This window comes from Lissotriton vulgaris, chromosome 5 (assembly GCF_964263255.1).
Source record: "Lissotriton vulgaris chromosome 5, aLisVul1.2, whole genome shotgun sequence".
NCBI lineage: Eukaryota > Metazoa > Chordata > Amphibia > Caudata > Salamandridae > Lissotriton > Lissotriton vulgaris.
Window position 1 is genome coordinate 564,424,903 of NC_141693.1, and position 15,727 is coordinate 564,440,629.

Here is a 15,727-nt window from a genome sequence, read left to right on the forward strand (position 1 = left end):
TCATTTACAATGCCAAGAGCTTAAACTCTTGCAATTGAGAGACCTATTGCATTGGAAATGTGTTCGTGCTATACATTTTTTTAGAAAGCATTAGGAGAGAGAGAGTGTCCTGCTTGCAAAGGCAGGCAGGACAAAGCAATTTGAGAACCTAGCGCTCGAAGGCTGTAATGAAAGCCTAACAGGGGGTGTCGCTATGGAAGGTTACAACATGAGACAAGGCAGTACTACTAAGCCTATTGACCAATGAACAGCCACAGTTTACAGTGGACCATGGCACAGCAAAGAAAAATATGGGCGGAGAGTGGGTAGAGCTACAAGTCACTACCTGACTACAGTATGCCTCATAGAGCAGTGCATGCGCTGCCCAGGCTCGAGCTAAAAATTAATGCTGGAAAAAAGACACACAGACTTAAAGAGTTGGAAGATATGTAGAACTTGCACTAAGAAATCCATTGTGACATCCAATGAATAACAGTCACCCCAGGTTGAGAATGTCCCCATCCTGTAGTAATTATATTGTGGTAGCACTCGTGCTAGAATCTGCCAAAAATGTTGCATTAAAACTCAAGGGTCTTGAAAAGCAAGGAGATGATGGAATCACAAGCAATCGAAAAAATGTATCTAAAAACATACCTTTCTCACAGTAGGGCTCTCCATCCTCCATGTGGAAGAGGCTATTACCAAAAGGTTTCCTGCAGGCAGCACAGACAAAGCAGTGTGTGTGCCAGGTCTGCCTGAGGGCATGCATAACTTCCTGGAAAACACAAACATCCCCATTTATAAATGGAAAAGGAAAAACAAGGTGAACAATAGGGTGAAATGCAATTGAGAGAAAGAGAAATTAAATACAAGAAGAAAATTAAGAAAATCTGAAATAAATAATTTTAGAAAATGGGCAGGATCCAAAATACTTTCATAAATGCCAAAATAAGGATGGGACAGGTCAAGAGAAAAAAAAGCAGCAGACAAGATCACAGAAGATGAAAGAAGGAATTATTCAGTAAGTGAAAACATAAAAAACGAGTAAGACAAAAACAGAAAGAAGAGAAAGGTAGAACTTAGAACTTGACAGGGAGAATGGAAAAAAGAAATAGAAGAGAAATGAAAGACAGAAGACTGATAAGTGGAATTATGAGAGGAAAGGATAGTAAAGTGAAAGAAGACATCAAATGAAGGAATAAAAAAGAATAACTTCCTGGCTAGCGGCATAAATGGAGCTAAATAGCTAGGTGGCTATCGTGTAAGATGATCAACCACCTTAGCGGACCTTACAGAATTGGGGCACTGCAATCTATTTCCCCTTTAATACTCGGCGGGAGTCAGATAACTACAATAAATGGTTTGTAAGAGGAGAAACTAGAGGTCCTACAGCTTGGAACTGAAAACAGCATGGAGAAAATGCATTTTAGCTTTGACAGCCACGGCTAGTGTGTACAGTTCTGGAGAAATGTTCCTTCTTACTCACCCTCATGACGACCAGAAAGGCTGCCATCTTGACCATCTTTAGCAACTCAACAGTGTTTCAAGGTGCTCATTAAAAGTATTGCGGCAAAACTGCATCAGTAATACTGCCCAGAATTATTAATACCTCAAGTATGAAGTTTAGCGATTAGCAAGTGTGGTATTATTGCATCATTAAGTTTTTCTTTGCGAAATTGAAAAGGAGCTTTTGTACACCAATTTCTGCATGATGTTCCATCATGCTTCTTACGCTAGTTTTTTTCTGGCGTAATGTGCATGGAGAAAAAAAGTCAGGAGTGTGGTTCTCCCAAACAACCTGTAATTCCAATTCAGGTGGCAATTCTTGCTCCTGTAGGAATCATGATTTAGAAGAAAGTTCTACTCAGTGTCCAAGTAGGGTAGGGTAGAGTCTGCTACCATAGTCCAGATTCAGAGTGTGCTGGAATAACCACATACATCACACTGCACAGGACAGTAAGGACTTGTTGCATGATTTTAACCGCATCGCTGCTGCGGTGATTTTTCCCCTACGCGGCTTTTTTTCAAAAGCCGCGTTAGATGACGAGCTCAGCTCGTCATCCGCACACGCCCCCCGTGGCTGATGACGAGCTGAGCTCGTCATCAGCATCGAAGGGGTTAAGTTTGCGCTGATTGATGGAATTAGAAACATCATCTGGAGGTCAGCAGAACAGACCAGGCTCATGCAAAGAGTCAGTCGATCCGCTGGGCGGAGCTATCTGTGAGCTCCATCTCATTTCAGTTGAGTTCGTTTTCATCCAGTAGCCCTGTATTGTAGTGTTGTGGGCCGGTGGGCCCGAGGCTCACATGCTACTAATAATGACACAAACACTATGGGTACGGTTGCTAAACTGCCTACAAGTATGGGCCCCCGGGCCCTTTTATTAGCAGGTTCACGTCACTCGTGACGCCTGTAGTGGATGGGTGTGGGGTGCAAGTGTGTCCAGCCCTCGAGGGAGTGGCTGACAATACAAGTGCTTGCTGGGACACTAGAACGTGTGCAGCACTACACATATCACGGTACGAAGAGCCTTTGTGCAAGTACAAAACATGGCTAAGCCACTGAGACGCAAGCTTCTTAAAGTCTTACTGTTGAAACCTCCTCCTGTAATCAGCCCTGGAGAGCATCACGCTCGGTGGAATTAAATGCTGCTTGCAAGGAAAAGCGAGTGAAACCATGGACACCGCGGCCAGCAGTTTCAGTAGTTTCACAAGTGATGAGCATGGCTTTCACTGGAAGTCTCTCTGAATGGCGTAGCATAAGCTCCAAGTAAAATCTGAAACCCTCCCGCTAAAATACGATATTGTATTGACCTCCACTTCATCCCGAATCCTTCCACAGCGGGATGGGACTGTTTTGAAACTGCGCGCCGCCAGTCCCCCATGAGGTCTGTCTGTTTACATTCCAGTGGCAGGGCATGACAGATAGGTGCAGAGGGAGCCCCCTGTATTCCACAGGGTGTTATTTGTTTCACCCCTCAATCTCCCAGCAACAGGATGTAAACCAAACCGAGCAATGGGGGTGGCACGGCTCAGGGCTTTGGCATTTCAGCAAGTCGGGGCATTGCAACGGCCCACCGGGCATTCGCCACATACCTTAACGACAACATCACAAATGCATTATAGGTGCAGTCCCGAATATGTTCCCTAAATGGCTCCTAAGGCACTTTAGATCTTACGCTACTGCTGTATGGTCAAACAGTAGGACTCTCTTCAGGTCGCCTGCATCCCAACCGCCCCATTGCAGAGATGCATGAGTGGGGTGCAGTGAGCTCACTGCCTTATAGAAGCCACATGCAGGGCCACACGAGCTCATCAGATTTCAGCACCTTACAACCAAAAGTCTAATAACGTGGTCTCAGTTCGAGTATGACTAATGCTTGAATGGCAACTCACAATATTGCACGGGCCCCCCTGATCCCTGCACGAGAGCTTTGCAGCACTGCCCAGGTTTGCCCCACCAGCACTTGGTTTGTTATATTTCGAGGCTGCCCAAGGGGTAATAAATGTACATACAATACATCTCAAATCAAATCAATAACCTAGTCAGGGATTTTTCAGTAAATCAGGCAAGGATTAGGCTCTCGTACCATATTTAGACACATCAACTGTCAATGAGTCAAGGTACTATGTTATGTGCCCGAAGTGTTACACTTACCCTCTGTCCCAGTGTTTCCCAAAATTGCGAGATGAGTTTTGGTGGGTCGAGAAAGTCTCAGAGCAATAAATAAAGATGCTTTTAAATTATGTGTTTAACTTGTCACATTTGCCTCTGAATCAAAGACAAACTGTCAGGCTACTACATTCTTTTAACAGGAGAGTTTATTAGGATCATAACAAATCAAGACACTTACTTGGTGATGCTCAAATGATATTTTTTTGCAGAAACCCGATTTACACCCATTATCTTTTGTGTGCTGTATAGTTTTATCTGTAGAACTTCATGTTTGTGTAAAATGTTGTGGCCATTTATATTGAAAATGCGACTGTGAATGACAATACGCTACCACAAAATGCTTTAGCTACATTAAAACATCGCTTGACTCCTACTCATTTAATTTAATGTAGGAGGGTCTCGAAAGTTTGTTGTTCCAGAAAATTGAGTTGTGGTTCGAAAAAGTTTGGGAACCACTGCTCTACCCCATTTCCTAACAACATCTGGCTGTCGAATTGGTTCTGGACTGCGGTTATAAGGACACAGGGTCTTTCTTTTTGCAAAAATTTGACATCTGACATTTTATTTCAGTTGTTGAAAATGAAACCAAGACTACAGCTGCCAAGTGCATCCGTTATGTCAACCACAGTCTAAGACTACAAACATACTGTCTTCATGAATAGGAGTTATATTGTCACTCAAGACACAGCTTCCACAGTAGAACAATTTCGCTACGTAATTTAATTTTTTAGTTTTATATAGCTTGAACTAGACCCGACGGTATCAGAGCGCTTTACCTGAGCACCAGTTGCGTTACAGATGGACACATTGATTTTTGTAAGGACACAGGGAGATTAAGTGATTTGCCTAGAATGACAGGATGCTGAGAGTCCCTGCCGAGACTCAAACCTGGTTCCCCAGCTTCGAGGTCGACCGCCCTAGCCATTAGGGCACATCCTCTTCCCTTTTTGGATGCTTTGTACACAATCTCATGCCACCTAAAGACTGGGGATAGTTTACATACATTCATCAACTTTGTCTGTTGTCACATCAATTTTGACTGACTGACTAGTGAGCAATGTCATGTTCAGATTTGTACACATGCCTTTTTCATGCACTCATCAGTCAATGCAAATGTCTTTTTGTGCTGGTAGGTTTGTGCAACCGGAGGTGCAAACCTGATAGTCAGAGATGCTGTGTATTCAACTCGGTCCCTACAGTGGAAGCCAAATCTCAAAATCAAAGGCCAATATTCATTCTTTTGTGTACAAGGTGTGGACGAATCGATTCCTCGCACCATTCTAAACCACCATTTCTTAACATATGACTTCATATTTTCCCCATAAATTAAGGCAAGTTTTTCACTAATGAATAAGACTTGTCAGGAGTCAATCTTGATTTGTCAAAGGATGCTATGGTTATTCGGAAGAATGAACTCAAGCGTGTTCTTGTGAAATAAGATAATAGGCAACAGGTTGGGTCTTTTTCCTAGTCTACTGTGGTGAGTGCAGTTTGTTTTAATAAAGGCCTGCGGGTGACTAACACTATAAGTAAGAGGCGCTGTTATCACCCAATTTAGTTGTGCAAATGTATAAACATTAGATGGATGAAATGCTGAGTTATCTACAATGAGATTTAAAAATGCGACCCAGATGACGCCTCCAGTTATCTGTTATCCCACTAATCAATCTTAATGGCTATACTTCTTACATGTTGGCCAAGCCTATCAGTAGATAACACAGCTGAGTGTGTTAATGAACAATCTGTTACCAGTAACCCCACTTGCCTCTGTCAGAGAGATATGTGGCACCCAAAGAGATGTGCATGTGTTCCGCTGGTGATAGGGTCCAGAGCCAGTGGAACAGATCAGAATATTCAAGTGTCGCCTGCTAGATTGGCTCTACCCTGCAGGTGATGGGCTCCAATCCTTCAAGGACAACTGGAGAAGGTGTGGGAGAGGAGGGTATGCTTTTTTAATCCACACATAATCTGAATGCCACATGTTTCAATTTCCACAAAATAGTTTTGTGGTTTATCTTAATGAGACCTGTGTCCATATTGCAGATCACAGAATGTAATCATTATAGGACCTGCTCACCCTTTAAAGATCAAACCAATATGTGTATTTGAATGTAGTAGTATTCCTCCCCATGTACCTTTCCTCACGTTACATTCTACTTGTTGTACCACTCCTCTGCATGCAGCATTCAACTCCATGCAATTCTGTATCTCTACTGAGACCTGTAGAATGCACATACATTTTCTGAGAGGGACAGATTGTTCTTAAGAAACCAGCCCCTACTATTCCGTCCACCACTAGCCCCCACTAGTCAGATGTTGTTGGCAGCGATGTGTGAGTTAGGTCATGAGTCCTAAGCCAGTGACTAGCAAAAAGTAGAAAACAAGCAGAAACAACAAATCTATGTGCTAGTGGGTTGGCTTTTGTAGTTTGGTTTGCCCTGTTCCCATCATGCACTGGGACAGGAACAGACTAATTTGCATACAGCCAGGTTCTGAAACTGGGATGGTGCAGTGAGCTAAAAAACGGTGTTGGATCTAGCCCTGATCTCTTGACTGGGTGAGAGCTTTCTGATTAATTCAGAGACTCTGTCCCTCACCATCCCTTGTTGTAAATATTTTTGTCCACCCTAAGCGTGGAAGGGTATTCTCAGATGTGAGACCCTTGCTCATTGCACCATTAGGATTCAAGCAAACCGGGCCGAAGACGGCTGTAATGCCAGAAACCGGTCCCCGGGAGCTTGTTTCCTTCCCAGTGTAAGAATTGGCTTTTGTAGTTTGGTTTGCCCTGTTCCCATCATGCACTGGGACAGGAACAGACTAATTTGCATACAGCCAGGTTCTGAAACTGGGATGGTGCAGTGAGCTAAAAAACGGTGTTGGATCTAGCCCTGATCTCTTGACTGGGTGAGAGCTTTCTGATTAATTCAGAGACTCTGTCCCTCACCATCCCTTGTTGTAAATATAGTGGGTTGGCTTAAGCATACGTCTACATAACCACAGTTTTTCATTTTGCATTAGCAATATGCCAATCAGCTTTTTGCTTAATCCTGTCCTGATACATATAGCCCCATGGTACGTCGGAACAGAATGCCACTGAGTAACAGTCAATCCAATTCAAAAATTGAATTGAAGCACACAGACACTGTGCACTTCGTTTCTTGCCTTGTCTAAACTTCCCCATTGTTGTTTTTCGACTATCCTGGGCAATTTCAACTCACCCCCATGATCTTGGTGGTACATCGAGCACAGGTTGGCGCGAAGTACTGCTCATAGCAGCGCTCACAATACACGCTGTTCTGTTCCTCCACGAAGCTTACGTCTGCCAGCGAGGTCTTGCAGTGGGCACAGTTGAACTCTTCTGGGTGCCAGGAGCGCCCCATAGCCACCAAGAATGGGCCACTGTTGAGAAGCATAAGGAAAGGCACATTAAGAGAAACAAACTTGTATAAGAACGCAGTTCAAAATGGCTGCAAATTAGGATCAGAAGAGGAGAAATCAATGACATAATGCAGAACAATGGTCCCCCCTGCAGAAGGTGACGATGGGCCTCTTAGTCTCCCATATTTTTCATATATTCATAGACCGTTGGCTGAATCAGGCCCCTGAACGGTTGGGGCCACCCCTGCAGTGCAGGGGCAATAGTTATGCCTCTGTGAGAAATTTTGAAAGTCCATGATAATCCTATTCCGAAACTACTGGTGCTTTACAGTTTCAGCTGAGAATACACATACCCCCACATGCATCAAGCATTTTTGGAGTCGCAAACGGTGCGATTCCTTAAAATCGGCCGTTTGCGATTCCAAAAGTGCTTTTTGGGATGCATAAAGCAATTTTAGAAATCGCAACATTTTTGCGATTTCTAAAATTGCGATTGCTTTTAAGAAATCGCAAATTTGCGATTTCTTAAAAGCAATGCATGATTACTTTTAAAATTGCGAAATCGCAATTAGGGGGTCAAATTTACCGCGTGGTTGAACCACTCGGTAAATTTGCAAAAAGTGTTTAAAACGCTGAAAATGTATTTTTCTCAACATTCATGTTACGGACACACATGTCCTTAGGACATGTGTGTGTGAAACATGATGCGAAAAATACATTTCAGGGGTGCATGGGGGGTCCTTTGGACCCCCACCTGCACCCATGAAATGCATTAACAAATTGCGATTTTCAAAGTGAAAATCGCAATTTGCTAATGCCTTCCCATTTTTGGCCCATAGGAACCAATGGGAATAGCGAATTCGCAAATTGTATTTCGGTAATTTGTGCGATTCGGTAAAAATTGCGATTTTTACCGAATCGCATAAATTTACCGAAAATATTCATGCATCCCGTTTTGCGAATTCTAAATTGCGAATCGCTATTTTTCGCAATTAAGAATTCGCAAACACCCGGGATGATGCATGTGGCCGTTAATAACCAGTAATGTATGTGCAATTATGTAAGATTAGTTGAAACTAAGAATCTCTCACATGTCTGATTTTAACAACATCACTAATTTATCTACGCATAACGCCATCTGGAGAATATTTGAATGGAGATTTCATCAGACACGTTTTTGATCCATGAAACATTGTAAGTATGTTCACTCAACTCACTGCTTTGGCATGAACATTATCAATAGCATGTTATCACAATAGCATATAGCTGGTGATAAGCTTGCTTTTTGGTTCTGCTAACTTTTCATCTTTTCTTTGATGCAGTAAGTTTGTTGACTGACTTTGAAAAGCTCATGCATGAATGATCCCAGAGCGAAACACGTGTCAGTTGGAATCTCCGATAAGTGATTAGTCTGACTACATTACTCCTAGAAGTATTACTGGTCTTATTAAAATCAAGTGCTTGGTTTCAATTATTCCCTCTAAAATCAGAAGAGACATGCTCAGACCAAGGAAAAAGATCATGCACCTAACGGTTTCAGATAGCATTGCTGCTGCACCATGCCAGTGCATTTAATATGATCATCGAATCACTAGTAAAGGTTTACATTTACAAAGAAGTAACCAAGGCATGTGGCCCAAAATGTCAGTAATAAGAAAAGAATTCATGATTACCAAACCATTTCACCAAGTTAGGAAACCTGCCTTCCAATATGCTATGTTTTATCATGAAATGTCGTAGTCTTTTACTATCACTGGCGTGGATCTGGGCACTTTTCAGCCGCGGTCGGTAGTGGGAGTACTTGCTGGGCAGTGACGTGTGAGGGGGAGGGGCAGGGTGGGGGGTAGCAAACTATGGATCACAGAGGTTTACAGGTAAGTAAACGTATAAATAAATAAATCAAATTTAGTTGCGCGCACTGCATCGCATTTGAGGATGCAGTGCACGCAGCGACTTTCGCCCAGCAGGTACTCCCACTACCTATCGCGACTGGCACTTTTACTGTTCTAGCGTACTATGTCACAGTAGTTAATATGGTCTTTTTTGACAATGTATTTAGTTGTGGTTTGTATTGATCAGAGGTGAGTTATACTGGAGTTTAGATTAGAATAGTATATTGTATACTGATGGATCTATACTGGAGATGAAAAACAAGTAACATTTTGCTTAATGCGAAATTCGAAAATTTCACAAATCTTAAAAAAATTGTCCTGATCTAAACTGGATTTGAATATGCAGTTGGGGTGACAAGCGTTTAACTAACAATAAGGCTGTCACCAAGCCACCATCCAATTACATGTGCATTGAAGGTTTATTGGTCTATCGGGTTTATATGCCACTTCAAATGTACTCTCTGGGTGGATGACCAGCCCAACAGTCCCTGCCTTGCAGAAATCAAAACAGTCATTTTAATTTTCCACTGACAATGTTTCTTATCGCTAAAAATAGGTTTCACACATTTAACAGTGCTTCTTCAAAGAAGAAATATTTTCTCCACAGTCTGTAAAAGCCAAAGGATGGACCAACGGCTGCTTTCTAATCCCTTCAGTCTGCTGTTAACTCTAAAAGCAAAGTGGTATGTTTACATTGTACATTCCGTTTGTAAAGACCCCCCGTGCAGGAGAAACTGTTCTTCCAAGTCCACTTTTTATGGACGATGTGATACAAAGTGAAGGTCACAGTGTATCTATCCACTTCACAGAGCCAGTGTCTCACCATCGACAGAGAAAGCCATGTACGTCCCAGTCCTCTTGCTATTTGTTATGATGAACACGAAGAAGTACATTTTTCAATTTCGTGTTCTGCAGCTGTATCTTTTTTTTATGAACACATTTTATTACATTTTTGCAGATGAAGAATGAAAGCATAGGTCACACAGTAAGCACACATGAGATAATTACATCGCAGTCGCCAAGGCCAATGGCATTCGTTTGGTACAATGGGATAATACAAAACATTAGCAACATCACCACTTTTGGTTTCAGTCAAGACCGTCATCCCATGGCTCAACCATTTCCCCCACACTTGACGATGTTTGAGGGGACATCCTCTGGCTTCATTGACCGGTCTCTCCTGCTGGGTGCACACGTCCACCCACAACGCCAAAGTGACAGGGTGGGAGGAGAAGGGGATTTCCAGCACGCAGCAATATCATGCTTGGCGACCATTAGGGCTGTCCCCAAGAAGGAGCAAACAGCTCTCTTGCTTCCAGAGCCCTCCACGACACGCAACAAAATTACCAGAGTGGTGAGGGGAGCCTTCCATCAAAGCACCTCGGTGAGCTCCCCTACCACCGCAGCCCAGAAGTTTTGAAATGTGGGACACAACCAAACCATGTGATAGAATTCAGCAGGTGCGTCGCCACAATGAGAACAGTCAGGCTCAGAGAGGAGTCCTGCTCAGTGGAGCGAGCTGGGGACAGATAGGGGGTATAGAGATAATAAGTTTTTATCAGCTGGAGTTTGGAGGAGATTGTGAAAACCCTTGGCACCATCAACGAGTCATGCTAGTCATCATCCTTGAAGAAAGCAAAGAGAAGTGGGGACAGAGGCCAACCCTGTCTGGTTCCCTGACTAATGGGAGCATGAGATAGGACTACATTGATTTGATCCGTGTTGAAGGGTTGGAATAACCTTGACCATTCCACTGAAGCGGGGTCTGATCTGGGCCCATGTCGACACCAACTGAAGGTTGCCACAGTCCACTGCATAAAACGCTTATTCCAAATCAACGAAAAGCAGAGCCAGGTCAGGAGGTTTTAGGTGATGGTCACTAGGACCACATGGAGTCATCAAAGGCAATATCTTGTGCTGCGGGTCGGTATGAAGCCACATTGGTCAGGGTGTGTCAATGTGCATAGAACCTACCTGAGTCAGGTAGCCAGGAAAGTCGCAAAGCTTTTAACCGCTCCTTTGATGAGAGATATTGGGTGGCAGTCTGCACATATTGGGGAGGGAAGTTGTGTTTTGGGAATGACCACTATTGTGGCATTGTCTATCCCTGCCGGAAAAGCATCCCACTCTTCAACCTCTTTGTAGAGGGCCAAAAGCTGCAAGTCTGGACATCATGGAATACCTTGTAATATGCTGTGGTGAACCCACCAGGACTGGGAGTCTTCCTGGGAGATATTACCAGCAAGGCAGCCGCAGCCTCCTTGGCCGAAACGGGTCCATCTAACATTTTAGTCTTGGTAGGGGAGAGGTGGGGTGGGGAACATCCCTGAGCAATTTAGCAACATTGGTTGCTTCTTTTCTAGGGGGAGTTGTGTATAAATTATGTTAATAGCAGGCAAATGCCTGTGTAATCCCAGGTAGGGCACGGAAGGAGTTACAGCGTTCATCAATGATTTCTGGTTCTATCCTGTTTGCTTGTCGGTGGAAGGCTAACCAATATAGCAGCATTCCATTTTTGTCTCCTCATCCATAAAGCCTAGCTGTTGTGTCATGCCAAAGATGTTTGGCAGCTTTCATGGACTGGAGGCAAATTTCTTCATGCAAAAGATGCAACCATCGAGCGGTATCCCCTCTAGGATCCATCTTGATATTTCTCTCCTGACGGAGGGTACGCGCCTCCAACTTAAAATGTGTAGGGAGCCGGCGTGTTCCTGTACGCAGATAAGACCTTTGGAAAACCCTCTTATGGTAGCCTTAGAGGCTGACCAGAGGGTGCTGATAGTTCTCACTGAGCCTTAATTATTTTGGAAATACTTTTGCAGTTCCTCCTTTAACCCCTTGCATGCTGATGACGAACCCCAGCCGTCATGCACTACGGTGCTCGTGTGCTGATGACGGCTGGGGTTCGTCATGGCCCGCCCCTGTTCATTTGTTTACAGCACAGGGGCGGAAACGGGCCAGCAGTGAAGGGGTTAAGGCGTGGACATAGGTGCAGTCTTGGAGGTACCAGGCATTGAGACGCCACATAGGTCGTGGACATTCTCTGGGGGGAACCAAGATGAAAGTGGAGAGGACCATGATCAGATACCTTGGGAAAGAATCTGGAAGTGAGAATTGGCATGACAATCAAGGGCGGGCATGAAGACAAGATCTATCTGTGAATTGGAATGGTGCGCAGTCGATGCATGTGTAAATTGGCGGTGCCTTGGGTTCCATATGTTGCAGAGTCCCAAAGTGGTAGCCCAGTCAGAGTGGCGATGAGCGTCGGAGCACCTGGTCGTTGAGGGAGTTCTTTGGCATCCTCCTTTGGTACGGGGACTGCATTGAAGTCCCCACCAATTGTTATTAGCCCCTGTGGATGATCCAGGAGGATCTTAGACAAGTCAAGAAAAAAGGTGCCTAGGGCTGCCGTCGGGGTGTACACACTCACCAGATTGATGGTCTGGCCTTCGTGTATCCCAGTGAGGGCAAGGAACTGGCCCTGTGGGTCACGGATTTCACAGGAAAGCGTGAGAGGAAATGAACGGTGTAACAGAATGGCCACCCCACAAGATCCATGAGTATAGCTCACGTGAAAGACCCTGTCATAACCCTTACATGCTAGGAAGGGGCAGTGGTTGCTTATTAGACGAGTGTCTTGAAGCAGGAGAACCTCAGGGAGGTGTCAGTGGGCAAAGGTAAGGACTGCAGTGCACTGTATCCGGTCCAAGAGGCCATTAACTTTACAGGACAAGATGCGAAAGGCCGCCATCACAGGGGTGATAAGTGTCATGTGCAGCAGCTAGGAGAGGAAGGAAGACATTCTGACCACTATGGGGTCAGGAGCTCGTGTATGCATTGTAAGATCAGAAGCCGGGTCTGGGCAAGTGACACTTAGACTATAGTGCAGGTGTGTGTGGTAAATGAAACAAGACGCATTCAAATAAATACGCTAATGTTAACAACAACATAAACAAAAGTAGCTCTCATCCCCGCACTCTCTTCCCATCCCATACTTCTACCCCAGAAGCATCTTTTGCCCAGAATGGAAAATTAGAAAGAAAAACAACACACATAAAGGAGAAAACATGAGCATTGGATCCCTCACAAATCAACGGATGGTTGACGGTTATTGATATATGCGGAACAATGTTCAGTGAAGAAAGTGACCTTGTCCCGTGGATGATAGCAGAGGAATTATACTACAGGACTTTGAGAGAGATCTGTGTCCACCTGGGTCACTGTTGGCAGTAAAGGTGTAGCGTAGAGGCAAGTTTCCTGTTCTAATTCTCGGTCCTCCATATTGGAGGTCTGGGGACAGTGTGATGGAGAAGTTGAGCATTCAAGGCTTGACAGGGATTTAGATGGTGTTTTGGAGCGGTTTGCATGGCTTCTCCTTCAGGAGCGGGTGTGATTTCTTCCCGGTTTTGGTGCGGGGTGTGTCCTAAGCAGATCCAGTAGGTCTAGATCCCCGCAGCGATGTATCAGCATGGACAGGTGCAGTTTTTCCGTGAACCACAGCCAGGCCGATTCCGGGTATCGAAAAAATTGGATTTTTTGGCATGAATCTTATGGAGTCTGGCGGGGAACAGGAGACAGTATTGTAGGCTCTGAGTTTTTGCTTGACCTCGCTGTAAGAGCGGTGCTGCTGCTGCACCTCTCGGGTGTAGTCAGAGAAGAGGAATACCTTAGCGTCTCCACATCGAAGCTCCGGCTAGGAGCAAGCTTCCCTCAGTATCGCGTATCGTCACTGAAGTTGAGAATATGTGCGATCATTGGCCTAGGAGAAATCCCAGAGGAGGCTTGGGGTCAGACCATTGATCTGATCCATATCTCCAGAAAGTCTGCAACTAATTTAGGTTCAATTCCCTCAGGGATGCTAATCACACACATATTATTATTCCTGGAGTGGTTCTCTACGTCTTCAGCGTGGCAGAATAGTTTTGATGTACGCATGAGAAGACTGGAAACTTGGGTCTTGGGGGATGTGATTTCATCTTTCATTAGGGAGATCCAGGACTCAGCCTCAGTGATCCAGGCTGTTGAATTTCTGAGATCCTGACGGAGTAACGCCACGTCCATGCGCACCTCTCCAATTTTGGATTCCACAGCCGCTTGTGAGTTTTGAATGGCTTGAAGGATCGTGGACAGATCTCTGGCCAGTGAGAAACTGCCATTCCTTCCCCTGGTGCCTCCATGTTGACCAGTTGCTAGTCTAGTGGTTTATTGTTCCATTCGGGTCTGTGAGGTCTTTGGGCATTTAGCCTTGTCATTACCCATGCCGGTAGCGCAGGGGTTCTACATAGCACTACATTTGACAGAGATATGGCCTGTTTGCCATGATTCCATGGCAGCAAGAGCTGCTGTTCTCTTTACAGCAGAAAGGATCTTCCACAGTGGTGTCAAGAAGAAGCCAGGGAGGGTTAGGCAAGAAACTGTTGGGTTGCTTCAATGGCAGCGTACAGCACCTGAGTAAGAGGCTCTCCCCACGTGGGCAGCAGAGGCCCAGAAAAGGCCTTGGCAGATGCGGTAAGAGGTTCAGTCCATGGTCCTGGGCATTCTGGGCATGCCATGAGAGGTAGGTCAGCATGAGGCCCCACAAAGGCAGGCCAATGGTGGGCACCACCAACCACCACCACCGGATTTTGGTAGATGGAGGAGGCAGGGGTAGCCCGCACAGGTGGGGTCCGCAGATGGCAGATTGGGAGACACTAGAGGTCCAGGCATCAGAATGGGAGTAGATGGTCCCTCCCCAAACAAGCCTAGGCCTCCTTTTGCCTAGCACTCACCCAGGTCCCTCCGGGGACAAAAGATTCAAGATGACGTGGGCTTCAGGTCCCATGCTTCTGTCCAGGTTGAAAATACAGGCCTGTGTGTACAAATAGCACTTCCTATATTCCCATAGCCGGAGGGGTCCCATCATTGCCAGTGAAAAGGCTGGGCCCTGATTCGTGGTACCAGGGCTGTTCCTCTACTCAGTCCCGCCCAGCAGGGGCATCCAGAGCCTCTGGTCCCTTGTGTTGCAGGCTGTGGTGAGGGGGGATGGAGTGAAGAGTCCCTGATCCTTCAGGCCATGTAGGAGGTCAGTTCTCTCAGTGTCCTGATACCCTAATGGTTGTTCTGGCCCCTTCCCCGTGTTGGTTTAAAAACTGGGGACCCCTTCTGGGCAGCCCTCACCAAACGCAGAGTCTTGGGTGGTCTACTGGCTTAGGCCCTGCACAGGCAGTCAGGCAGCAGGGAGGGGAAGGACGGAGCAGATCCAGGCTGTTTATGGTGTGTGGTGCTAACTATTAATTCTTCACCTTACTTGTCAGGCTGCTGGCAACAGCGAGAGAGGGCAGCCATTTAGCGTTTCAATGTCATCGGGGGGGTGTCCTACAACAACCTCTGTGTCTCGTCCGTTTGGAGCGTTGACGTCGGTCCTCTGTTAAGTGCCAGTCGCGGGTCAGCCTCTCTCTCTGGCCCACGCAGCTCGACACTGCAGTAGGCCGTAAATCTCCACCACAAGGTACCTGTGGTGTCTCGTTTAATTTCCTCAGTTGCAGCCACAGGGACTGTAGAAGGAGCTCTCAATGACAGAGTCGATAGCGGATAATAGCCGGATTATAGAGGGCCCATGCGGAGCTTTGTTGAGGAGCGTCCGCCATGCTGGCTTCATAAACTACGCCATGCTGCTGTTTTTGCTAGTGAGCAAATATTCCTTACATTTCATTTGCCCTTGTGTATTGACATTACAAGAGTAGGTGAAATCAACAAGAAAAGCTGCATTGTTTCCAGTGCTTAACTTGTGAAAAATAAGTGCTAGGGCCCACCTCAGGAGGCC

General features: G+C 45.5%; 1 protein-coding gene across 1 annotated transcript in view; it reads right to left on the reverse strand.

The window, feature by feature from the left end:
- The window catches only part of LDB3 (LIM domain binding 3), a 487,331-nt gene that overhangs the window by 59,227 nt on the left and 412,377 nt on the right, over nt 1-15,727 (reverse strand). The window contains exons 13-14 of the mRNA XM_086922025.1: nt 6,874-7,054; nt 634-754 (exon numbers count right to left, since the gene is read on the reverse strand). Coding sequence (XP_086778151.1) covers nt 634-754; nt 6,874-7,054 — 302 coding nt within the window. The remainder of the gene's footprint in view (nt 1-633; nt 755-6,873; nt 7,055-15,727) is intronic.